The sequence below is a fragment of the Dreissena polymorpha genome, chromosome 1 (assembly GCF_020536995.1).
Source record: "Dreissena polymorpha isolate Duluth1 chromosome 1, UMN_Dpol_1.0, whole genome shotgun sequence".
Lineage (NCBI taxonomy): Eukaryota > Metazoa > Mollusca > Bivalvia > Myida > Dreissenidae > Dreissena > Dreissena polymorpha.
Window position 1 is genome coordinate 107359346 of NC_068355.1, and position 26986 is coordinate 107386331.

The following is a 26986-nucleotide window of genomic DNA, read 5'->3' on the forward strand; positions in this document are numbered from 1 at the left end:
TGTGACAATTCAACAATCAAATATTAGTGTGACATTTCAACAATCAAATATTAGTGTGACAATTCAACAATCAAATATTAGTGTGACAATTCAACAATCAAATATTAGTGTGACAATTCAACAATCAAATATTAGTGTGACAATTCAACAATCAAATATTAGTGTGACAATTCAACAATCAAATATTCATATGTGGCAAGTAGTCTTTACTAAGTGCCTGTCCTTTTAAATTATCCGTTTTAAATTATGCGGTATCAATTGTTTTGTGTCTAACTCAAAGGTCAACAAGGGACATAGAATGTGGCGCTCTCCTGTAGCAACTAGATTTATGTAATAATTTTTATTATGTTCATTTTAGGCAATGAAAATTTTGTCAAAGAAGCGACTACGAAAGAAGGCAGGCTTTTTTGGTAAGTTAAAACCCAATTTATTTGCATATTTTTGAAAATTAGTAATGGAATTTGTGCATGCATAATTGTATCCTAAACCGGTCTGTTCATACTCATCTTTTGGACTTTTTATTGTGCATGTAGTTCATCATAATTATAATGCACTACTTGTATTCTCAGACAAATAAAATGCAAACTAACTAATAATATAAATAATAATATGTGTGATGATATATATATAGTTGGGTTGATTTTGTACTATAAAGGAAACTAAGCATATTAACTGAATCTGAGACAATAGATTTAAGTCACATCAATGTGATTGTCCTAATTAGTTGATTGTACATTCCATGTCAATAATCAAGCCAGCCGCTAGAGTCTTATGTTGTGTTGGTTCTAATTAGGTTCGCCTGAAGGACAAAAACTTGAGCTTAATTATAACTGAACAACTTCTGCAAATTTGATTATGCCTTTGGATTGGGACATGTTATATGTTATCCAATAGCTAGGAACCATTAATTACAGTCAATAAACTGGATGTTGGAGAAATGTAAATCTATTATTCTTTTCTGGTTTACATTTTATTCAAATTCATTGCTGTCATATTTTTGAAGAAGTAGATTTGCACTTGACTATACCTGTACATATGTTTGTAGAATAAATTAGGCTATAGCTTACAGTAGTGCATTGTAATGTCTTATTCCTTTTTAAGAATTTACTGTAAAAAACTGGTTGTATTATAGGAACACCTGTGGGCGACATCAAGGAGAATGATGTCCATTCATTAACCCATTTATGCCTAGTGTCTAGAAAAAAGGCCTTGGCAAACAGCGTAGACCCATATGAGACGCCGCATGATGCGGCGTCTCATCGGGGTCTGCGCTGTTTGCTGAAAGGAATTTCTGTAAGAAATATTTTAAATATAGAAATAAATATACTAGACATCCCTAATTATACCCCCACAAATGAAGTTTAGGGGGGTATATAGGAGTGAGCTTGTCTGTCGGTCTGTTGGTCTGTCTGTCTGTTGGTCCGTATTAAGTGTCTGCTCTCTAATTCAAGTTGTTTTCATCCGATCATCACCAAACTTGGTCAGATGTTGTATCTAAATGATGTCTAGGTCAAGTTCGAATATGGGTCATGCCTGGTCAAAAACTAGGTTACGGGGTCTCTTAGTGCGTTTTAAACATTGAGCATGGTGTCCGCTCTCTAATTCAAGTAGTTTTCATCCGAGCTTCACCAAACTTGGTCAGAAGTTGTATCTAGTTTTGGAAATAAAATAATTGATCCAATTAAGAAGGATGGGAGAGTCCACTTGGCTAAATGGGTTAATACATACAGTATAAATCTCATCATTGTGAAGCTTGGTGATATTTGTGGGAATAGAATCATTGCCAAGTTCTATGACCAGTCAGATCGCATGAAGATTTTTTTACTTAAAGACCTTGGAATAAAAAGTTTAGTTTACCTTTTCTGCTCTGAATATTAAAATCTAACAGTTTGAATCAAATCATCATGAAACTAGATGATAATGTTTCTGCATTAAATTCTTGGCCAAGTTTTATAACCACGCAGATTGCTTGACACACTTATGGCGTTTAAATTATAACAAAATTGTGCAATTAACCATGTCTGCTCTTGAATAAGTTTTAATGTAATCATCATCAGTATGGCCCAATTGTTTGTGGGCATAGAATCTCTAAGATAATCCAAAATTTTCAAAATTTAATAATGTTGTCCGCTTTCTTACTTAAATAGTTTTAATCCTTTTCTCATTAAACTTGATGAATGTAACACAGACTTTAATGGGCGAAATTTATGTAAACTTCCATATTGCCATAGATTGAACTTAAATAGGATTTTCTCAAACTTACATTTATATATAATGTTTTATGCAATTGTTTTATATCAAGCAAACAAATGTGTGCATTGTGCATCCTTCCATCATATCCCATAGTCCTTTGTTTCTGTAACTGGTATTAACCCATGTATGCCTAGTGGACTCTCCCATCCTTCTAAATTGGATTAATTTATTTCCAAAATTAGGGATGTCTAGTATATTTATTTCTATATTTAGAATATTTCTTACAGAAATTCCTTTAAGCAAACAGCGCAGACCCTGATGAGACGCCGCATCATGCGGCGCCTCATCTGGGTCTACGCTGTTTGCCAAGGCCTTTTCTCTAGACGCTAGGCATAAATGGGTTAAACATTCTGTAGCAGATTTGCAATGAGGATTTAGATGCTCTGATGTGTTTTTGAATGAAAGTTGATGGTTAAAGAGAGATCTTTATGAAATGAAACTTTCCACATTGACTCTGGCTTGCCTCAGGCAAGAGAGATAATTTCATGATCCGGAAATGACAGCCTCATCTCTCCTGGCTTTGCTGCCTTGTCACACACCCCCTCCCCCTCAGGCTGCATTGAGTGTGTCCTCATGAAGTCCTAACAAAGGTCAAATTGCTTTCCCTGCTCCTTCAAAGCTCATTATTGCTAGGATTGCCAATGCTTGTCAGTCTGATAGGATAGTAACAGCTGTTTTTGTTGTCATGGAAACCTGATATAACAACTAAGCATGATTGTAAACATAAAAAACCAATGTTTTGTTCTTTTTACTATTTATTTATTAGAATTTATTATAACCCCACAAACGAAGTTGTATCTAGATGATGTCTAGGTCAAGTTTGAATATGGGGCATGCTGGGTCAAAAACTAGGTCACCGGGTCACTTCATGCGTTTTAAACATTCAGCATATTGTCCGCTCACTAATTCAAGTAGTTTTCATCCAATCTTTACCATACTGGGTCAGAAGTATGATCTAGATGATCTCTAAGCCAAGTTTGAACATGGGCCATGCTTAGCCAAAAACTAGGTCAAGGGGTCACTTTGTGCATTTTTAGCTCACCTGAGCACAACGTGCTCATGGTGAGCTTTTGTGATCGCCTTTTGTCCGTTGTGCCTTGTCCGTTGTGCGACGTCAACATTTGCCTTGTTCACTCTCTAGAGGTCACATTTATTGCCCAATCTTCATGAAATTTGGTAAGAGGATTGGTTTCAATGATGTCTTGGATGAGTTTGAAAATGGTTACATTTGCTTGAAAAACATGGCTGCCAAGGGGTGGGCATTTTTCCTTATATGGCTATAGTAAAATCTTGTTAACACTCTAGAGGCCACATTTATTGTCTGATCTTCATGAAACTTGGTCAGAAGATTCATCCCAATAATATCTTGGACGAGTTTGAAAATAATGCAGGTTGGTTGACAAATTGAAAAACATGGCCGCCAGGGGGCGGGGCATTTTATCTTATATGGCTATAGTTAAACCTTGTTAAAACTCCAGAGGTCACATTTATTTCCCAATCTTCATGAAACTTGCTCAGAAGATTTTTCCCAATGATATCTTTGATGAGTTCAAAATGGTAACCTTTGCTTAAAAAACATGGCTGCCAAGGGGCGGGGCATTTTTCCTTATATGGCTATAGTAAAATCTTGTTAACACTCTAGAGGCCACATTTATTGTCCAATCTTAATGAAACTTGGTCAGAAGATTTATCCCAATAATATCTTGGACAAGTTAGAAAATGATGCCGGTTGATTGAAAAACATGGCCGCCAGGGGGCGGGGCATTTTTCCTTATATGGCTTTAGTAAAACCTTGTTAACACTCTAGAGGCCACATTTATTTCCAATCTTGATGAAATATGGTCAGAAGATTTGTCTTAATGATATCTTGGATGAGTTTGAAAATGGTTACGTTTGCTTGAATAACATGGCCGCCAGGGGGCGAGGCATTTTTCCTTATGTGGCTATATAAGGCTATAGTAAAATCTTGTTAACACTCTAGAGGCCACATTTATTGTCCGGTCTTCATGAAACTCGGTCAGAAGATTCATCCCAATAATATCTTGGACAAGTTCAAAAATGATGCTGGTTGGTTGAAAAACATGGCCACCACAGGGGCGGGGCTATTTTCCTTATATTGCTATAGTAAAACCTTGTTAACACTCTAGAGGTAACATTTATTTTCCGATCATCATGAAACTTGGTCAGAAGCTTTGTCCCACTGATATCTTGGATGAGTACGAAAATGGTTTTGGTTGCTTTAAAAACATGGCCACCAGGGGCGGGTCATTTTTCCTTATATGGCTATATATGGCTATAGTAAAACCTTGTTAACACTCTAGAGGCCACATTTATTGTCCAATCTTCATGAAATTTGGTCCGAAGATTGGTCTCAATGATATCTTGGATCAGTTCGAAAATAATTATGTTTGCTTGAAAAAAATGGCTTCCAAGGGGCAGGGCATTTTTCCTTATATGGCTATAGTTAAATCTTGTTAACACTCTAGAGGCCACATTTACTGTCCGATCTTCATGAAACTTGGTCAGAAGATTCATCCCGATAATATCTTGGATTAGTTCAAAAATGATGCCTGTTGGTTGAAAAACATGGCTGCCAGGGGGCGGGGCATTTTTCCTTATATGGCTAAAGTAAAACCTTGTTAACACTCTAGAGGCCACATTTATTTTCTGATCTTCGTGAAACTTGGTCAGAAGATTTGTCCCAATAATATCTTGTTATCTCAGGTGAGCGATTTTGGGCCTTTCAGTCCCTCTTGTTTAACTTTCAGCATGGTGTCTGCCTAATTTAAGTAGTTTTCATACAATCTTCACCAAACTTGGTCAGAAGTTTTATCTAGATGATCTTAAGGTCAAGTTCAAAAATGGGCCATGCCAGATCAAAAACTAGGTCACGGGGTCACTTAGTATGTTTTACACATTCAGCATGGTGAAAGCTCTCTAATTCAAGTAGTTTTCATCCAATCTTCACAACACTTGGTCAGAAGTTGTATCTAGATAATGTGTAGGTCAAGTTCGAACATGTGCCAGGACGGGTCAAAAACTAGGTCACAGGGTCACTTAGTGCGTTGCATTTTAAACAATTAGCATGGTGTTCTCTGTTTTTTGTGAAGACAACATGCAAAATTTCTGTGTCAATGTGGCATGTGGGGTAATGCCTCACGTCTGTGACAAAGCTCTAGTTTTCAACAAATCTTAACATACTGGTTATTAGATTTGAGTATGGCAAGGAGCGTCAAACAGGTCGTTTCTGGGCAATTACATCTATTTGAATTCAACATGTTTGCATTGAACAGTCAAGATTAAATTTGAATATTGCAAGTTTGCATGAAAAACTAGATTGGGATTGCATTTGAGGCATCGTTAAAACATCTGAAAAAAATAAAAAAGAGTTTGAACTCCAACTTGAGTTTAGATTGAGGTAATTTAAAACATCAGTAAAAATAAAGACAAGTTTGCACTCAATAACTTGAGTTTAGATTGAGGTAATGTGCAGAAAATATGTGTTTTGGAAGCTTTAATGTAGATCTAGTTAGGGATTGCATTAATGGCAAGTTAGATCAAGGTCAAGGTCACTATAATTAAACAGAGAAAAATAGTTACTGGTAGCACTCAATAATTTTGCTTTGATGGGTGTATTGTGCTGAAATGTTATGTGTATGTAGCCAATATACACGCCTAGCTGGATGTTTCATCCTAGAATAAATAAAAGTACAGTGATTGGTATAATTTCGAAGACCTTGTTTAATGGTTTTTGCTTTGATTTGTGTTATTTATATAGTTAAATTTAAGGTCTGATCTCAAGTTTCTAGATAACAACGTATAAAGTTTTAGAACCGATACATAATTATGTTGTTTGTCATTCCCGAAAGTGTTTGTGTGTCATTCAACTGCCTTCATTCTGTCAGGCAACCGATGAATACTGGGGAAAAAGCCCCTGAGTGTGTCTTAATTAGGAAGTAAATTGCATTAGTGAAGATAGCTGTAATTGATGGTTCCTAGGCAATGAGATTATATGCAAGTTAATTTCTCAATTTCAACAGGACTGCTCTATTATTCATATGCCATCATGTTCTCTACAGTGTTTGGTGTTATTAGGTGTTTAACTTAATTTGTATGTCACTACATATCCCTGGGGAATCTCCAGAATAACTAGTGCTCTGTACAATAATTTGCATAGTGCTTAAATATGTCATAAATTGTGCATTAAGAACATTAAAATAATTCAAACTCAAGCAATTAAACGATGGATATTCTGGAATGATAATTTGATTGCTTGATGCCACAAATCTGAAATCCAGCTATATATTTTTCTGTTTGGTATATTTAATGACCATTAATGTAATACTAATTTTTATCCCATGTTCAATGCTTGGTGACATTGACATCCTTTTGAAAATCATGTTTATTCATCGTGTAAAAATAAACTCAAAATGCAATTTAATAATGCATTTTCCAGACTACTTTTATGTTAGGTTTTTGCCACTAAAGGGAGGCATATAGTAATTGCATTGAGGGTCCATTAGTGTGTCCTTCTGTCCCGCATACTGTCCCACTGCTGGTGTGGAGTATAACTCTTGAAGTATTACATTCTCCCTTAGTAATTGTAGAAGGACATGGGAAGTAAATCAGAAAAAGAACAACAAGTCTATTGTCAGTACTTTTGGATTTATTGCCCTTTGCTTATTTGTGAATAGTTCTTTCTTGTGTAGAGCCTGACCCTGCATGTATTGAAGGGATTTCTCATGAATCTTCATATCATGATTGAAGACTTAAAGGGGTAGTACAGAGTACATGGACAGTCACCCTGTTTCATTATTAACAGATTTATTGCCCTTATGTAAATGTTTTTGTAGAGAGTATTACTGTCCTAGTCTTGAAGGCATTTAAACAAATGTTTGTACATTGATACAATAGATTGATAGTCAGTGTATAAGAATAACGACTGTTTTTTCAGTATTTATAAGGTAAATGCCATTTGCTAATTTTGTGTTAAGCATAGCATGTGTGGAGAATAACTCTGGAAGTAAAGACGGTTCAATACCAATAATACCAAGAACAAGGGCTATAACCTTCTGTTCGGTATTTACAGTGTTATTGTTCATTTTAAAGTATTGAAGATATTAATATAATTGTTATTTTTGTACATAGCCTTTCTTAGTATTGAAGAGAATCTTAGATATTTAATATAATTAGCTCATTTCCATTAAAAAAAAAAGAATAATCATTGCTTGATTTCTCAAAGTTGGAATGTTAAAATCACACTTTGAGGTTTAAGAAACTCTTCAGAGGTTCCCGCACCTACAATGACAGCATTTTTTCATGTCCCCAAAGAGTTGCAGGCAGTAAGCAAACATAAAAGAGTCCTTAAATTTAGGTAAAAGATAGGCCTGATGAACAATTGATTTTCCATTAATCTCAACAAGATATGTTTCCAAATTTTTAGATAAACATTCTATGCCAATCCAATCTTCTGCTTTTTCCATAGGGTCTATTAGCACAAAATTTCTCCAACATTTAATTGTTTTTGCTGTTGATATAGGGTTGATGAGGTTCAAAACTTGGGTTGGACAGATCCGTAAAACTAAATCTTTTAGTTTTTTCTCATGTTGACATCTTGGTTGAAGTTGGGGGAACATACATGTTTTGCAGACATTGCTTGCTTTCAAAAGAAATGCAGAACACATTTTCCAGAAATTATGGTTTTCTAAGAATGCTGAATGAATTTGTCCTTGCTTATAACTAATATAATATTATCTGTATCAATTATGTGCACACTATTTTAGGGCTCTGTTAAACAATTGTAATGCTTTTGTAACCCTTAACTGCCCAGAAGCAAAATGAAAATGCCAGTAACTTGCAGGCTGTTCAGGTTCTATGCTGCTTGCTGCTCATCAGGATCTTATGGTTGGAATTGAAGCCTTTTAAAAACTAACCACAAAGAAAGGTCTACAAACTGGATTACATGGGTAGCTGAGTGGTAAAGGTTAATGTCAATGTATGTTCAGGTCGACCTCCCCCAACTCGTGAAGGGCGGTCACCAGTCCGGCCCCCCACCCATCCCTTGGAGCGGGTGCACCGGGAGATAGCCATACTGAAGAAGCTGGACCACCCCAATGTGGTGCGCCTTGTGGAAGTACTGGATGACCCAGAGGAGGACAATCTCTACATGGGTACATAGTAGTACATGAGCAGCATTCTGGGAAAATGAGGCTTAAGGCAGATGCGTAGTATTGTCCTCGATTTTGTTCATTCTGCCTTAACTTGATTTTTGCTAAGAAGAGACATTCTTGAAACAAGAAATACCGAAATGCGGAAAGTCTCATAACTGATTAGCCTATGTGTACTGCACAGGCTAATCTGGGATGATTTGTTACACACATGCATTAAGCCCAGTTTTCACAGAATGAGGCTTGTTTTTTCAGGTAATATAATGTATAATAATGCTGTTCTCAAATGTTAGAATATTGGATCCTTTCCCAAGCAAACTAGGGTATACTTGCCCTATTCTTTGAAAACAAAATCCCAATCATTATGAAAAAGGCAAGATAATACTTGAACACTAAGTCTTATTATGATTTTAAAGTCTTATGAACGTTTGGCAGAGAGATAGACCAGATAAATAGGCAATAAAACACTTCAGATCTTTTATCAAGAGTCATATTATTAAATGTGGCTCTTTTGAAAAGTATGCTTTTTGTTGCAAAAACGGCTTTTTTCCATAGTAAGAAGCTTTAAAATGTTTAAACTTAAATATGATTGAATGTTTAGTGGCTGATTCTGTGTGTGTATGATTGAATGTTTAGTGGCTGATTCTGTGTGTGTATGATTGAATGTTTAGTGACTGATTCTGTGTGTGTATGATTGAATGTTTAGTGGCTGATTCTGTGTGTGTATGATTAAATGTTTAGTGGCTGATTCTGTATGTGTATGATTAAATGTTTAATGGCTGATTCTGTGTGTGTATGATTGAATGTTTAATGGCTGATTCTGTATGTGTATGATTGAATGTTTAGTGGCTGATTCTGTGTGGATGTTATTATGGACTTGAGATGAACAAGGCTCTGACATTGACTGATGTTTGCATTAAGAGACTGTAACATTAGAGTCCCCTGTGCCATTTATCTTTGGTCTCCACAAATTGGGAACATAAAACACTTGTGTGCCGATAATGAGCTGTTTAGGAAGTGGTGATGGGAGCCCTGCATCCACTGCCAGCTCTCTGTGGAAACATCAGGAAGAATATTAGGTCTTTATTTTAGGAGAAAAATAAGCTGCTTGCAAGAAAAATTGGGTCTAATAAAGATTGAAGAGCTTGTGTTCCGGAATGTAACAATAGCACTAGTTAGAGAGTGCTCACAGGAAGTCATATTTCTGAACACATTCAGTCACTTTATTATCTTCAGAAATCTGTCACAAAATGCTTTGACATTATAAGCAAAAACAGCACAAATATTTTAACAAAACTTTTACAAATGTTTCAAATGATAGTGTATTGTATTAGATAATGGTGATATAAATATGTTTTCATTTTACCAGCAGTGACTGACACTTTTTTTTTTTAAATAATTGCTTTTACAGATATTTATAATATATTTTACTTTGCATAAATTCTTACATTGTAATGTTGATTATAGTGCAATATTAAAAAACTACAATTCTAAATATCCACAGGCTGTATACTAAATCAATTAAACATCTAAATATTGTGAATCATTTGTTATGTATTAAAAAACAATAGATATAAATTATTAACCTTCCGTTGATATGCCGCTTTAACAGTTTTGGCAATGAACATCATGAGTAATATGGAAATATTATGAGAAAAAGGATGATATCAGTGTTAACAGCAGAAACAATAAGAGAGCCTCGCGATAATAAAAGGGGTTTCATGCATGTGGGTAAAGTGTGTACCAGACTAGCCTGTGTGGGCGGCACAGGCTAATCAAGGATTGCACTTTCCGTCTAAAATGGATTTTTGCTATAAAGATACTTTCTTCAAACAAAATATACCAACCAAGCGAAAAGTGCACATTCTTTACAAACATGCATTAAACCTCATTTTCCCACAGCAATATTTACATAAACCAATAGAGCTACTACCAGCTTATGGTGATATTTATAATTAAGGCCAGTCTTAATTACTCACCCCATGCATACAAAAAACTGATCATGTTCAGTTGTGTATGCTGTCTAAACATACATATACAGTAAGCTTGCCTTATGATCATTTTTGTATAATCCATCATGTATAAGTAATTCTATACCTTGTCGAGCTTAAAACATCTTTAATAATAACCTGTTGATAGGGAGCTGAGCACTGAAATACTGATACAATTTCAATCAGATATGAGGTCAGGTATTATGGCATAATAAACTTTATTTTATAACTGTATGGAAGAACTTCTGTGAAAAGATAAAATTGCCATCTGTTTGATGATTATGGTGAGATTTAGTAGTTCTCTTCAATTATAATGGAACAATAATGTACTTGCACAAGACAACCATAACTAGTTTGTTTAGGATTACCTTAATTAAAGGACCACACGAACAATATTTGCATGTATATAGAAACATATTTAAACAAAGCTGTTTCTTATTTGTCAACTCAAACTCAACTCAGTTTATAAAATAAATAATGACCTTTGGCCCAAAATACAGAGTAGTTTATACAAAACCTAACTCATGTTTGAATTTGCGAGCATCTCAAATATAAAATATATCAATGTGTTAGATTGTATTCATAAGATACACATAGGCAGATAATTTCAACAGTGCATCATTATCTGCTGTGCTCATCAGATTATAAAAGGCATGTACATTATTTCCACCCATATTCCAGTTACATAGAAATGCCCTATGTACATTAACAATGGTCATATTTACTACATTACAAGAATTCATGATATTCACAATCAATATTATATATATTGATTTTGTTTAAAAAAAACATCTTCTCAAATTATATTCAACATGCAACTGCCTACCAACTTCACTATTTAATTTGTGGTGGAGCATCTAAATTTTAATCAGCGAAAATGAGCTTAAAAAATATATAAAATAAATATGAAGTTACATCAAAGTGTCAGGAATGGGATTATTAAGAGCATAAAGGAGGTCACATTTGGAATTATTAGAAAAATGTCAACAAAAGGAGGACATCATACACTACAAGATATATCGGGTTGACGATTGCTTGACCAGATATATCTGATGGCCGCATGGAAAGGGTTAATATTAAGGATTTTACATTTGTTGCCCAGCAATTTTGCCCAGCGTTATCTATTGATATTAACATATTATAGCAATGTTTGGGAAATATAAGGAATAATTTACAGCTTATGCCAATATTTAATGCAATTTAAAAAAATCTGTGACGGATAAAGGCAGTCAGCCACATTCACCAAGGGTGATACAGATACATGCACTTGTATTTTTCCTAACATGCAAATTGCCTTTACAAAATGTATTTTGAACAGTTTCAATGGTACATATTCATAGCCCCATATCTCTAAGCATGCAGTAACACAATATTGGCTTCACCATGCTATCAAAAAGTAAAAATAGTTTTTTAATAAGGAAGTTTCCAAAAGTCGTTTTATAAATTAAAAATATTGCTTTTTGGGCTGGTGAGCTTATTGTATTGTGCGCCGTGTTCCACAATAATTTGGGTGTGAACAATAGTCCCATTTATTTATAAACAGAAGTAGCATGATATGGCCAGGGCTCTTTATTTCTTAAAGGTCCTCCATTTCTTTAAACATTTATTTCAGTTTTATCTAAGTTATTCTCCATTCCTGTATTAATGCAAAACTGATCATCTACGTTAACTGTTGTTCAAGTTTAAAGGCTAGCAATATTTTCTGCAAACTTTAGGCATAAAATATCAGGTATTTCACAAAAATTCCACCCTTTTTTATGCCCCCGGATCGAAAGAGCGGGGGTATAATTTGTTTTTGGCCTGTCTGTCTGTCATTGTGTCAGTCAGTCAGTCAGTCATTGTATGTGTGTGTCCCAAAACTTTAACCAAGGTTAAAGTTTTGCAATAACTTTTGCGATATTGAAGAAAGCAACTTTATATTTGGCATGCATGTGTATCTCATGGAGCTGCACATTTTGAGTGGTGAAATGTCAAGGTCATCCTTCAAGGTCAAAAGTCAAATTTATGGCTTCAAAGCGGAGCAATATGGGGCATTGTGTTTCCGACAAACACATCTCTTGTTTGACTAATAGGTGAATAGTGGGCCAGAAACCCCACATGGGATTCATCAAATTTATTTTGTTTTCTTCTGTCCATTCATGTAATCATTTATTTGATATACAAGAGCATATTTTAAACATCATAGTATTTAAAGGGATTCCATGGTAATTTCCAAGAATATGTGTAGGTAACCGTAAACATTATGTAATACTATTCTAAAAAAAATTCTTCTATTTTTTTCAGCATTTGAACTTGTGGAGAAAGGGTAAGTTAAGTTAAACTTTTAAATGTCTCAAGCTTTACATTTATAGCAGCAAAAAATACATCTTAAATGATGGTAAACAACTTTACCACAAGTTAAGTGCTATATCTCTACATCTGTGTGAAAGCGTTATATTGGTGTATTTCAATCCTGTCAGGTGTTACTGCTCTGGTTGTTATATTGGTGTATTTCAATCCTGTCAGGTGTTACTGCTCTGGTTGTTATATTGGTGTATTTTAATCCTGTCAGGTGTTACTGCTCTGGTTGTTATATTGGTGTATTTCAATCCTGTCAGGTGTTACTGCTCTGGTTGTTATATTGGTGTATTTCAATCCTGTCAGGTGTTACTGCTCTGGTTGTTATATTGGTGTATTTCAATCCTGTCAGGTGTTACTGCTCTGGTTGTTATATTGATGTATTTAAATCCTGTCAGGTGTTACTGCTCTGGTTGTTATATTGGTGTATTTCAATTCTGTCAGGTGTTACTGCTCTGGTTGTTATATTGGTGTATTTCAATCCTATCAGGTGTTACTGCTCTGGTTGTTACAGGGAGTTATATTGGTGTATTTCAATCCTGTCAGGTGTTACTGCTCTGGTTGTTATATTGGTGTATTTCAATCCTGTCAGGTGTTACTGCTCTGGTTGTTATATTGGTGTATTTCAATCATGTCAGGTGTTAATGCTCTGGTTGTTATATTTGTGTATTTCAATCCTCTCAGGTGTTACTGCTCTGGTTGTTACAGGGAGTTATATTGGTGTATTTCAATCCTGTCAGGTGTTACTGCTCTGGTTGTTACAGGGAGTTATATTGGTGTATTTCAATCCTGTCGGGTGTTACTGCTCTGGTTGTTACAGGGAGTTATATTGGTGTATTTCAATCCTGTCAGGTGTTACTGCTCTGGTTGTTATATTGGTGTATTTCAATCCTGTCAGGTGTTACTGCTCTGGTTGTTATATTGGTGTATTTCAATCCTGTCAGGTGTTACTGCTCTGGTTGTTATATTGGTGTATTTCAATCCTGTCAGGTGTTACTGCTCTGGTTGTTATATTGGTGTATTTCAATCCTGTTAGGTGTTACTGCTCTGGTTGTTATATTGGTGTATTTCAATCCTGTTAGGTGTTACTGCTCTGGTTGTTACAGGGAAGTTATGGAGCTACCTACCAGTCAGACCCTTCCGGAGGAGAAGGCGTGGAGCTACTTCAGAGACATCATCCTTGGCATTGAGTACTGTAAGTAAACCTCTCCTTATTAATGTCAATGAGCATGAAGTTTTGCCCCAGATGGGCCGCCACTGGCTGATCTTGGTCAGGACTGTATATCCATAATTAGCTGTGTTCAGACTGCCTAACCTAATCTGGCCATATCCATTTTTACATTAAAAAAAAAAAAAATTTCATAACGTATAGTTACTGATGTATATTCTTCTGTAATATGTGTATATTAAGAAGATAATAATTTTGCATAGTAAAAAATGTGTATTGTAAAATTTTGTATATATGTTTTATATGTGTATTTATAAGTGATAAACAAGGTGATATCATTATTTAAATGCATGGCGATGTCACCTCTATTCAGTTTAACAATACCTTCAGATGTCTGACACAGACAACAAAGTACGTTGTTTGGATATGGCTACTCATTGTTCCGCTTTTTCAACATCTGCATTTCAAGCCCAGAAACAGGATACAAAATAGCAAGATCACGATATGAAATTTCTAGATATGTTGTAGGATCACAAAATAGATATTGCTATCTTACACTTTAATCTAGCTCCTAGCCCTGTGTTTAAGCCTCATAGACCCTTCTTTAGCCATTGGTCAAATTTTTAAAAGACAGTGTTAGTGTTTAAAATGAATATTGCAAATTGGCATTGTATTGCAGGATCAATTTGACATTACTGTGGACTGGGTTTGGGAGCAGATTAGTTGGGTTTGGTGGGGGGGGGTGCTGAAAGAACTGTTAACTACTTGAAACTTTGGTACTTCTTTCTGTTATGTTGGAGTTGCTTGACGCTTCTTCTTACTGTATGCTTATTCTGTTTCAGTACATTACCAGAAAATCATACATCGGGACATCAAACCCTCTAATCTGCTATTGGGAGATGATGACCATATTAAGGTACAGTTATTGTTTAGTTGGTCTAAATTATACATTCATGTTTATCAAAAACAGCATTTACAATTAAATCAACATACTTAAATACTTAAAACAACAATTAATGTTCTAAATAATTGTGAGAACATACAAGTTCTTTTTTAATGAACAGAAAAAATATCAGTTCTAAATAATTGTAAGAACATATGCAGTGAAATCTGTTTTGCAAACAGAAAGCAGCATATCTTGTTTAGCTCACTTTAAATATAACAAACATGTTGATTTGAACATCTACATTGTACATATATAAATATGGTAATGTTAACTACTGCTTCTAAGGTGTCAATGTCCAATTTCTAGAAATAGTTTGCATTAAGATCCAGATGCTAAAATAACGGCGACTGCTCCAATTACTTTATGGAATGCAGCCATGTCATGGTATTGAAATTATAGTTATACTCTTAGAAAGATATGATGTTGTACACAATTTTATGTTGTTTTTTTATTTTCAGATTGCAGACTTTGGTGTTAGCAATGAGTTTACAGGGAATGACATATTTCTAACCAGCACGGCTGGAACGCCAGCATTCATGGCTCCAGAGGCGCTCAAAGGTAGTCACCTTAATTTCTTATTAATCACACGGTTGATATTATCACATTTCACTTTCTAAGGTTCAGAGTTATGGGGCCACATCACTTTTCACACTTCAAAGCAACAAACTAAGCGTTATGTTAACTTGTAACACTAAACACATGCCAGGTCTCTCAATGGAAGTGTACATTGTGTTGAGACACTTGACTGGTCTTTCAATAAAAGTGTACATTGTTTTGTCACACTTGACAGGTCTCTCAATAGAAGTCTATATTGTGTTCTCACACTTGACACATGACATGTCTCTCAATTGAAGTGTATATTGTGTTGTCATACTTGACATGTCTTGCAAAAGAAGTGAATATTGTGTTGTCACACTTGACAGGTCTCTCAATTGAAGTGTATATTTTGTTGTCATACTTGACACTTGACAGGTCTCTGAATAGAAGTGTATTTTGTGTTGTCATACTTGACACTAGACAGGTCACTCAACAGAAGTGTACATTGTGTTGTCATACTTGACAGTTCTCTCAATAGAAGTGTACATTTTTTGTCATACTTGACAGGTCTCTCAATAGAAGTGTATATTGTGTTGTCATACTTGACACTTGACAGGTCTCTCAATAGTAGTGTATAGTGTGTTGTCATACTTGACACTTGACAGGTCTCTCAATAGAAGTTTATTTTGTGTTGTCATACTTGACACTTGACAGGTCTCTCAATAGAAGTGTACATTGTGTTGTCATACTTGACAAGTCTCTCAATATTAGTGTATACTGTGTTGTCATACTAGACACTTGACAGGTCTCTCAATAGAAGTGTACATTGTGTTGTCATACTTGACACTTGACATGTCTCTCAATAGAAGTGTATATTGTGTTGTCATACTTGACAGGTTTCTCAATAGAAGTGTATATTGTGTTGTCACACTTGACAGGTTTCTCAATTGAAGTGTACATTGTGTTGTCACACTTGACAGGTCATAGAAGTGAACATTGTATTGTCACACTTTACAGGTCTTGCAATATAAGTGTATATTATGTTGTCACACTTGATTGGTTTCTCAATTGAAGTCTGCATTTTGTTGTCATACTTGACACTTGACAGGTCTCTTAATTGAAGGGTATAATGTGTTGTCATACTTGACATTTGACAGGTCTCTCAATAAAAGTGTTTATTCGACTGTTATACTTGACAGGTCTCTTAATTGAAGGGTATAATGTGTTGTCACACTTGACACTTGACAGGTCTCTTTATTGAAGGGTATAATGTGTTGTCATACTTGCCACTTGACAGGTCTCTCAATAGAAGTGTATATTGGTCTGTCATACTTGACACTTAACAGGTCTCTTAATTGAAGGGTATAATGTGTTTTATAATACTTGACACTTGACAGGTCTCTCAATAGAAGTGTATATTGTGTTGTCATACTTGACACTTGACAGGTCTCTCAATAGAAGTGTATACTGTGTTGTCATATTTGACACTTGACAGGCCTCTTAATAGAAGTGTACATTGTGTTGTCACACTTGACGGGTCTCTCAATAGAAGTATACTTTGTGTTGTCACACTTGACAGGTCTCACAATAGAAGTGTATATTGTGTTGTCATACTTGAAACTTGACAGGTCTTTCAATAGAAGTGTATATTGTGTTGTCACACTTTACAGGTCTCTCAATAGAAGTGTATATTGTGTTGTCACACTTGACAGGTCTCTCAATAAAAGAGTATATTGTGTTGTCACACTTGACAGGTCTTTCAATAGAAGTGTACATTGTGTTGTCACACTTGACAGGTCTCTCAATAGAAGTGTATATTGTGTTGTCACACTTGACAGGTTCTCAATAGAAGTGTACATTGTGTTGTCACACTTGACAGGTCTCTCAATAGAAGTGTATATTGTGTTGTCACACTTGACAGGTCTCTCAATAGAAGTATACTTTGTGTTGTCACACTTGACAGGTCTCTCAATAGAAGTGTATATTGTGTTTTCACACTTGACAGGTCTCTCAATAGAAGTATACTTTGTGTTGTCACACTTGACAGGTCTCTCAATAGAAGTGTATGTTGTGTTGTCACACTTGACAGGTCTCTCAATAGAAGTATACTTTGTGTTGTCACACTTGACAGGTCTTTCAATAGAAGTGTATATTGTGTTGTCACACTTGGCAGGTCTCTCAATAGAAGTGTTCATTGTGTTGTCACACTTGACAGGTCTTTCAATAGAAGTGTATATTGTGTTGTCACACTTGACAGGTTCTCAATAGAAGTGTACATTGTGTTGTCACACTTGACAGGTCTCTCAATAGAAGTATACTTTGTGTTGGTCACACTTGACAGGTCTCTCAATAGAAGTGTATATTGTGTTGTCACACTTGACGGTCTCTCAATAGAAGTGTATATTGTGTTGTCACACTTGACAGGTCTCTCAATAGAAGTGTACATTGTGTTGTCACACTTGACAGGTCTCTCAATAGAAGTGTATATTGTATTGTCACACTTGACAGGTCTCTCAATAGAAGTGAACATTGTGTTGTCACACTTGACAGGTCTCTCAATAGAAGTATACTTTGTGTTGTCACACTTGACCAGTATCTCAATAGAAGTATACTTTGTGTTGTCACACTTGACAGGTCACTCAATAGAAGTGTATATTGTGTTGTCACACTTGACAGGTCTCTCAATAGAAGTGTACATTGTGTTGTCACACTTGACAGGTCTCTCAATAGAAGTGTATATTGTGTTGTCACACTTGACAGGTCTCTCAATAGAAGTATACTTTGTGTTGTCACACTTGACAGGTCTCTCAATAGAAGTATACTTTGTGTTGTCACACTTGAAAAGTCTCTCAATAGAAATGTATATTGTGTTGTCACACTTGACAGGTCTCTCAATAGAAGTATACGTTGTGTTGTCACACTTGACAGGTCTCTCAATAGAAGTGTATATTGTGTTGTCACACTTGACAGGTCTCTCAATAGAAGTGTATAATGTGTTTCAGAGGAGAAAGAAAACTTTGGTGGCCGTGCCCTGGATGTCTGGGCTATGGGAATTACCCTCTACTGCTTCCTATATGGACGGGTAGGGCAGCAAACAATGTTCCCTTGTTTTATATCTTTATTATGACTTTTTAAAATATACAACTTATTTTAATTTTAAAAACCTTGTCCACATTAAATGACTATTTTGAGAACAAATATGTTTGTTTCAGTGTCCATTTGAAGATGACATGCCATTGAGTTTGCATAAAAAGATTCTTACAGACCCAGTGATATTTCCCGAAAAGTAAGATTTTTCTTTATTCAACAGTTATATTTATTATAATTTAAAGTGTAAAATATTTAATCTTGCAGTAAATTAATTAAGTTTTATGATGACTTTTCTATAGTTTAAGTGGATTAGAAAAAAAATTTGGCTAGCAGATTTTCTTGTTGTATTCACAGGCCTGTGATTTCTGAAAACTTGAAAGATTTGATCCTCAAAATGCTCAACAAAGACCCAGAGAAGAGGATAACTCTGCCCAGTATAAAGGTATGGCATTATTGTCCATGTGGACGGAATAGAAACCTGAATTTGATTCTTATTTGTGTATCCCCAAAGGAGGGGATGTGGAAGCAGCAACTACATGGTTAATGGATGGGTAGATTTCTCTGTCCTAATTTTGTTTTCTCTGTGTAATTATGACATATTCAGAGGATTTTAATTTAACATCAGATTATTATCCCCCTTATCTAGACAATATGTTGCAAAGAAATATCTTCCGGATGGTCAAAGGTCAAGGTCACATTTCAAGGTTAAAGGTCTGCAATGTACTAAAACCTTGCATTGATTTATTTTAATATAACTATAGACTATAATTCCTCATAACCAAACTGTTTCATACACAACAAACAATGCTTTATTGAGGATTAAGTATAATTTGGGAATAATATTCAACAATACCAGGCATGATGCAGCAGGCAACTCCCTTGATCCTGAATGAAAAATAAGTGTCACAATTCAAGGTTAAAATTCAATTATTGTTTCATGAACTTTTTATGTCCCCCACTATAGTAGTGGGGGACATATTGTTTTTGCCCCCACTATAGTAGTGGGGGACATATTGTTTTTGCCCTGTCTGTCTGTTGGTCCATTGGTCTGTTGGTCTGTTTGCGCCAACTTTAACATTTTGCAATAACTTTTGCTATATTGAAGATAGCAACTTCATATTTGGCATGCGCATGTATCTCATGAAGCTGCACATTTTGAGTGGTGAAAGGTCAAGGTCAAGGTCATCCTTCAAGGTCAGAGGTCAAATATATGTGGCCAAAATCGCTCATTTTATGAATACTTTTGCAATATTGAAGATAGCAACTTGATATTTGGCATGCATGTGTATCTCATGGAGCTGCACATTTTGAGTGGTGAAAGGTCAAGGTCAAGGTCATCCTTCAATGTCAGAGGTCAAATATATGTGGCCCAAATCGCTTGTTTTATGAATACTTTTGCAATATTGAAGATAGCAACTTGATATTTGGCATGCATGTGCATCTCATGAAGCTGCACATTTTGAGTGGTGAAAGGTCAAGGTCATCCTTCAAGATCAGAGGTCAAATATATGTGGCCCAAATCGCTTATTTTATGAATTCTTTTGCAATATTGAAGATAGCAACTTGATATTTGGCATGCATGTGTATCTCATGGAGCTGCACATTTTGAGTGGTGAAAGGTCAAGGTCAAGGTCATACTTCACAAGGTCAAGGTCATCCTTCAAGGTCAAACATCATATAGGGGGACATTGTGTTTCACAAACGCATCTTGTTAATGACTTGGCTTATAAATATAGGATCTGGCACGAGTTATCATATCATACCATATTTTATTAAACAAGTTAAGGAATTTTGTAAGTAAGCAGCGAGCTTACTTACCAATTTCATGGACAAGTTTAATAAATTTTATGGTATGAAATGACAACGAGTGTCAGATCTTTTTTATCACATGCTTTAAAATGAGCAAATTCAATAAATATTTACGCAAACATAATCATAAATCCCGAATGTCGTTTACATTTTGTGACGTCATTTGACATTGCAACGTCATTTAAGCAAAATAACAAAATGCGATTGGTCAATCGAAAGAAAATAAGCCAATAAAAACGCTAAAAAAGTATATTAATGTATTTATCACCATTGTCAGATAATGAGTTGCATATTCTTATTGCTCCTCTGTGAAATCAAGTTTAATGGCCATAAACTTTAATTTCCTTACTATGAGTGAATGCCGAGGGGGAATCTACCCATGTATTATACATGATTACTTTCTTGATAATTATAGGATGTGTCACTTAAACCAAGAGTTGTTTTGTCTTGATTTTGAAGGAAAATTCACTGCATCCTTTGACATACCATGTTTATCATTATTTAAGTTATTTTGGTTATATATTGATGCCTTTTCTGGCAGTTGTTTACTTATTGTTTGTTATAGTTGAACAGAATTTTGCTTACTAATATATAACACTTGTGTTTTTATGTCCCCCACTATAGTAGTGGGGGACATATTGTTTTTGCCCTGTCTGTTGGTTGGTCTGTTTGTCTGTTGGTTGGTTGGTTTGCGCCAACTTTAACATTTTGCAATAACTTTTGCTATATTGAATATAGCAACTTGATATTTGGCATGCATGTGTATCTCATGGAGCTGCACGTTTTGAGTGGTGAAAGGTCAAGGTCATCCTTCAAGGTCAGAGGTCAATTATATGTGGCCAAAATCGCTCATTTTATGAATACTTTTGCAATATTGAAGATAGAAACTTGATATTTGGCATGCATGTGTATCGCATGGAGCTGCACATTTTGAGTGGTAAAAGGTCAAGGTCATCCTTTAAGGTCAGAGGTCAAATATATGTGGCCCAAATTGCTTATTTTATGAATACTTTTGAAATATTGAAGATAGAAACTTGATATTTGTCATGCATATGTATCTCATGGAGTTGCACAATTTGAGTGGTGAAAGGTCAAGGTCAAGGTCATTCTTCAAGGTCAGAGGTCAAATATATGTGGCCCAAATCGCTTATTTTATGAATACTTTTGCAATATTGAAGATAGCAACTTGATATTTGGCATGCATGTGTATCTCATGGAGCTGCACGTTTTGAGTGGTGAAAGGTCAAGGTCATCCTTCAAGGTCAAATATATGGGTCAAAATTGCTCATGTAATGGCACTTCTGCAATATTGAAGCTAGCAATTTTATATTTGAAATGAATGTGTATCTCATGGAGCTGCACATTTTTAGTGGTGAAGGGTCAAGGTCTAGGTCATCCTTCAAGGTCAAACGTCATATAGGGGGACATTGTGTTTCACAAACGCATCTTGTTTATTTTTAACCAGGTTTTCCGAAGGAAAAAACTGGTTATTAGTTTGGTGAATGTCAGCGGGCGGGCGGGCAGGAGGGCGGGCGGAACTAGCTTGTCCGGGCCATAACTTTGTCGTTCATTGTGAGATTTTAAAATCATTTGGCACATATGTCCACCATCATTGGACGGTGTGTCACGCGAAAGAATTACATCAATATCTCCAAGGTCAAGATCACACTTTGAGTTCAAAGGTCAAGAATGGCCATACATGAGCTTGTCCGGGCCATAACTATGTCAATCATTATGAGATTTTATAATAATTTGGCACGTTTGTTCACCATCATTTGACGGTGTGTCCGGCGAAAGAATTACGTCAATATATTCTAGGTCAAGGTCACAATTTGAGTTGAAAACCTGGTTTTGTGACAATTTTGTCCCTTGTTGTTTAATCAACTTTTCCATTACAGTTTATATGTTTCAATGATATAACTTCCATTAATTAAAACTTTGTCGCACAATATCAATGTGGTTTGAATGTCAGACACAGTTTGTGATATGAGCCTTTTTCTGAGACACATGGCCATGGTCTTAATGTATGTGCGTAAAGTGTTGTTTCTTATTAGCCTGTGAAGTCTACACTGGTTAATATGAGAGGACACTTAACGCGACACTGCATTAAACCCAGTTTTTACAGAATGCTGCTCACATGCTAAATTCCATTGTCAGGAACACGCTTGGGTCACCAAGGAGGGCACGTTGACGTTGCCAACAGAGAGTGAGAACTGCATCCTGGTCACAGTGACTGATGAGGAGGTGGACAATGTGGTCAAACACATTCCCAAATTGGAGACACTGGTACGTGAAGTAGTGATTGGGCCTGCTACATCAGGGCTACACACTTCTTGGTTAAGTAGAAGATTCATGTGCCAAGTGGTAGATCTTTATGTTCAGGGTTTTTTTGTCCACAGTTTTCTTTCTTATTCATCGAAAATGATATTATAAAATGTTAAACACTACTCATATATTAGATAACTGGTTTTTCAAAAGCTTGAAAGAGTGTATAAAATCAGAAACTTTTATTTATTTTTTTAACAAAAAGCTTAAGAGTTTTATAATAGCCATTTTTTTTTTACAGAACTGTATACATCTGATTTTTTTTCTGTTTGTGTTTCAGATCCTTATCAAAAGTGTTCTGCGTCACAAGTCGTTCAAGCATCCTTACAAGGACTACATCAAGGAAGAGTTTCAGCGCTCTGGACGCTCCAACTCTGCACCCAACTCCACATGTAACCAGGCTGTCAAACAGTAAGTGAGCACCCAACTCCACATTTAACAAGGCTGTCAAACAGTAAGTGAGCACCCAACTCAACATCTAACCAGACTGTCAAACAGTAAGTGAACACCCAACTCCACATCTAATCAGGCTGTCAAACAGTAAGTGAGCACCCAACTCAACATCTAACCAGACTGTCAAACAGTAAGTGAGCACCCAACTCAACATCTAACCAGACTGTCAAACAGTAAGTGAACACCCAACTCCACATCTAACCAGGCTGTCAAACAGTAAGTGAGCACCCAATTCCACATGTAACCAGGCTGTCAAACAGTAAGTGAGCACCCAATTCCACATGTAACCAGGCTGTCAAACAGTAAGTGAGCACCCAACTCCACATGTAACCAGGCTGTCAAACAGAAAGTGAGCACCCAAATCCACATGTAACCAGGCTGTCAAACAGTAAGTGAGCACCCAACTCCACATTAAACCAGGCTGTCAAACAGTAAGTGAGCACCCAACTCCACATTTAACCAGGCTGTCAAACAGTAAGTGAGCACCCAACTCCACATTTAACCAGGCTGTCAAACAGTAAGTGAGCACCCAACTCCACATGTAACCAGGATGTCAAACAGTAAGTGAGCACCCAACCCCACATGTAACCAGGCTGTCAAACAGAAAGTGAGCACCCAACTCCACATCTAACCAGGCTGTCAAACAGTAAGTGAGCACCCAACTCCACATGTGACCAGGCTGTTAAACAGAAAGTGAGCACCCAAATCCACATCTAACCAGGCTGTCAAACAGTAAGTGAGCACCCAACTCCACATTAAACCAGGCTGTCAAACAGTAAATGAGCACCCAACTCCATTTTTTTACCAGGCTGTCAAACAGTAAGTGAGCACCCAACTCCACATTTAACCAGGCTGTCAAACAGTAAGTGAGCACCCAACTCCACATTTAACCAGGCTGTCAAACAGTAAGTGAGCACCCAACTCCACATGTAACCAGGATGTCAAACAGTAAGTGAGCACCCAACCCCACATGTAACCAGGCTGTCAAACAGAAAGTGAGCACCCAACTCCACATCTAACCAGGCTGTCAAACAGTAAGTGAGCACCCAACTCCACATGTGACCAGGCTGTCAAACAGAAAGTGAGCACCCAAATCCACATCTAACCAGGCTGTCAAACAGTAAGTGAGCACCCAACTCCACATTAAACCAGGCTGTCAAACAGTAAATGAGCACCCAACTCCATTTGTAACCAGGCTGTCAAACAGTAAGTGAGCACCCAACTCCACATCTAACCAGGCTGTCAAACATTAGGTGAGCACCCAACTCCACATGTAACCAGGCTGTCAAACAGTAAGTGAACACCCAATTCCACATGTAACCAGGCTCTCAAACAGTAAGTAAGCACCCAACTCCACATGTAACCAGGCTGTCAAACTGTAAATGAGCACCCAACCCCACATGTAACCAGGCTGTCAAACAGTAAATGAGCACCCAACTCCACATTTAACCAGGCTGTCAAACAGTTGGTGAGCATCCAACTCCACATGAAACAAGGCTGTCGAACAGTTAGTTATCACCAAACTCCACATGTAACCTTGTTAACACTCTAGAGGTCACTTTTATTGTCCTATCATCCTGAAACTTGGTCAGAAGATTTGACCCAATGATATCTTGGACAAGTACAAAAATGGTTCCAGGTAGATGAAAAACATTGCCATTAGACGGCTGGGCACTTTTCCTTATGGGGCTATAGTAAAACCTTGTTAACGCTCTATGGACCACATTTATTATCTGATCTACATGAAACTTGGTCAGAAGATTTGTTTCAATGATATATTGGACAAGCTCAAAAATGGTTCCAGAAGGTTGAAAAATATGGCTGCCAGGGGGCAGGGCATTTTTCCTTATATGGCTTTAGTAGAACCTTGATAACACCCAAGAGGTCAAATTTATGGTCCAATCTTTATGAAACTTGATTAGAACATACGTCCCAATTACATCTTAGATAAGTTGGAAAATGGTTCTGGCCTGTTGGAAAACATGGCCATGGAGCATTTTTCCTTATATGGCTATTTATTATGCCCCCCTTCGAAGAAGAGGGGGTATATTGCTTTGCACATGTCAGTCGGTCGGTCTGTCGGTCCGTCCACCAGATGGTTTCCGGATGATAACTCAAGAACGCTTGGGGCTAGGATCATAAAACTTCATAGGTACATTGATCATGACTCGCAGATGACCCCTATTGATTTTGAGGTCACTAGGTCAAAGGTCAAGGTCACGGTGACCCGAAATAGTAAAATGGTTTCCGGATGATAACTCAAGAACGCTTATGCCTAGGATCATGAATCTTGATAGGTAGATTGATCATGACTCACAGATGACCCCTATTGATTTTCAGGTCACTAGGTCAAAGGTCAAGGTCACGGTGACCCGAAATAGTAAAATGGTTTCCGGATGATAACTCAAGAACGCTTATGCCTCGGATCATGAAACTTGATAGGTAGATTGACCATGACTCGCAGTTGACCCCTATTGATTTTCAGGTCACTAGGTCAAAGGTCAAGGTCACGGTGACCCGAAATAGTAAAATGGTTTCCGGATGATAACTCAAGAACGCTTATGCCTAGGATCATGAAACTTGATAGGTAGATTGATCATGACTTGCAGATGACCCCTAGAGATTTTCAGGTCACTAGGTCAAAGGTCAAGGTCGCGGTGACCCGAAATAGTAAAATGGTTTCCAGATGATAACTCAAGAACGCTTATGCCTAGGATCATGAAACTTGATAGGTAGATTGATCATGACTCACATATGACCTATATTGATTTTCAGGTCACTAGGTCAAAGGTCAAGGTCACGGTGACCCGAAATAGTAAAATGGTTTCCAGATGATAACTCAAGAACGCTTATGCCTAGGATCATGAAACTTCATAGGTACATTGATCATGACTCGCAGATGACCCCTATTGATTTTCAGGTCACTAGGTCAAAGGTCAAGGTCATGGTGACCGGAAATAGTAAAATGGTTTCCGGATGATAACTCAAGAACGCTTATGCCAAGGATCATGAAACTTCATAGGTACATTGATCATGACTGGCAGATGACCCTATTGATTCTCAGGTCAAAGGTCAAGGTCACAGTGACAAAAAACATATTCACACAATGGCTGTCACTACAACTGAGAGCCCATATGGGGGGCATGCATGTTTTACAAACAGCCCTTGTTACTATTGTAACACCTTGTTAACACTCTAGAAGCCACATTTATTGTCTTTTTTTAATGAAACTTACTCAGAAGATTTTTCCCAATGATATCTTGGACAAGCTCAAAAATGGTTCCAGTGGATTGAAAAACATGGCTGTCAGGTGGCAGGGCATTTTTTCTTATGTGGCTTTATTTAAACCTTGTTAACACTACAGGCCAAATTTTTGGTCCAATCTTCATGAAACTTTGTCAAAACATACGTCCCAATGACATGTTGGATAAGTTGTAAAATTGTTCTGGTTTGTCGGAAAACATGGCCACCAGCTAGGGGTGGGGCATTTTTCCTTTTATTGCTATTTATTACTATTGTAAAACCTTGTTAACACTCTAGAGGCCACATTAATTGTCTGATCTTAATGAAACTTGGTCAGAAGATTTGTCCAAATGATATCTTGGAAGAGTACAAAAATGGGTCTGGTTGGTTGAAAAACATGCCCGCCTTATATGGCAATAGTAAAAACTTGTTAACACTTACTGTCACATATATTGTCCAATCTTCATAACACTTGGTCAGGACATTTGTTTTAATGATATCTTGGATCAGTTAGAAAAAAGTTCTGGTCTGTTGAAAAACATGGTCACTGCGGTTTGGGGTATATATCCTAATATGTCTATTTATAGTAGAACCTTGTTAGCACTCTAAACGTTACATTTATAGTTCACTTTTCATGAAATTTTGTCATAATATTTGTTCTAATGAT

General features: G+C 36.5%; 1 protein-coding gene and 1 long non-coding RNA gene across 10 annotated transcripts in view; both read left to right on the top strand.

Annotated features, from left to right (window-relative positions):
* The window catches only part of LOC127843106 (calcium/calmodulin-dependent protein kinase kinase 1-like), a 157455-nt gene that overhangs the window by 125914 nt on the left and 4555 nt on the right, over nucleotides 1–26986 (top strand). For 8 of the 9 annotated variants that reach the window (XM_052372930.1, XM_052372940.1, XM_052372920.1 and 5 more), the window contains 11 exons: nucleotides 359–410; nucleotides 8259–8423; nucleotides 12695–12716; nucleotides 13855–13943; nucleotides 14759–14832; nucleotides 15321–15420; nucleotides 18402–18481; nucleotides 18612–18685; nucleotides 18844–18931; nucleotides 22456–22584; nucleotides 22904–23034. In XM_052372930.1, coding sequence (XP_052228890.1) covers nucleotides 359–410; nucleotides 8259–8423; nucleotides 12695–12716; nucleotides 13855–13943; nucleotides 14759–14832; nucleotides 15321–15420; nucleotides 18402–18481; nucleotides 18612–18685; nucleotides 18844–18931; nucleotides 22456–22584; nucleotides 22904–23034 — 1004 coding nt within the window. Of the gene's footprint in view, nucleotides 1–358; nucleotides 411–8258; nucleotides 8424–12694; nucleotides 12717–13854; nucleotides 13944–14758; nucleotides 14833–15320; nucleotides 15421–18401; nucleotides 18482–18611; nucleotides 18686–18843; nucleotides 18932–22455; nucleotides 22585–22903; nucleotides 23078–26986 lie in introns of all 9 variants that reach the window. The other variant, XM_052372957.1, reaches the window with a different exon arrangement.
* On the top strand, nucleotides 12741–13838 carry LOC127843161 (uncharacterized). Its single transcript, XR_008032109.1, has 3 exons — nucleotides 12741–12916; nucleotides 12963–13488; nucleotides 13647–13838. It is a non-coding gene; the product is annotated as an uncharacterized LOC127843161 (long non-coding RNA).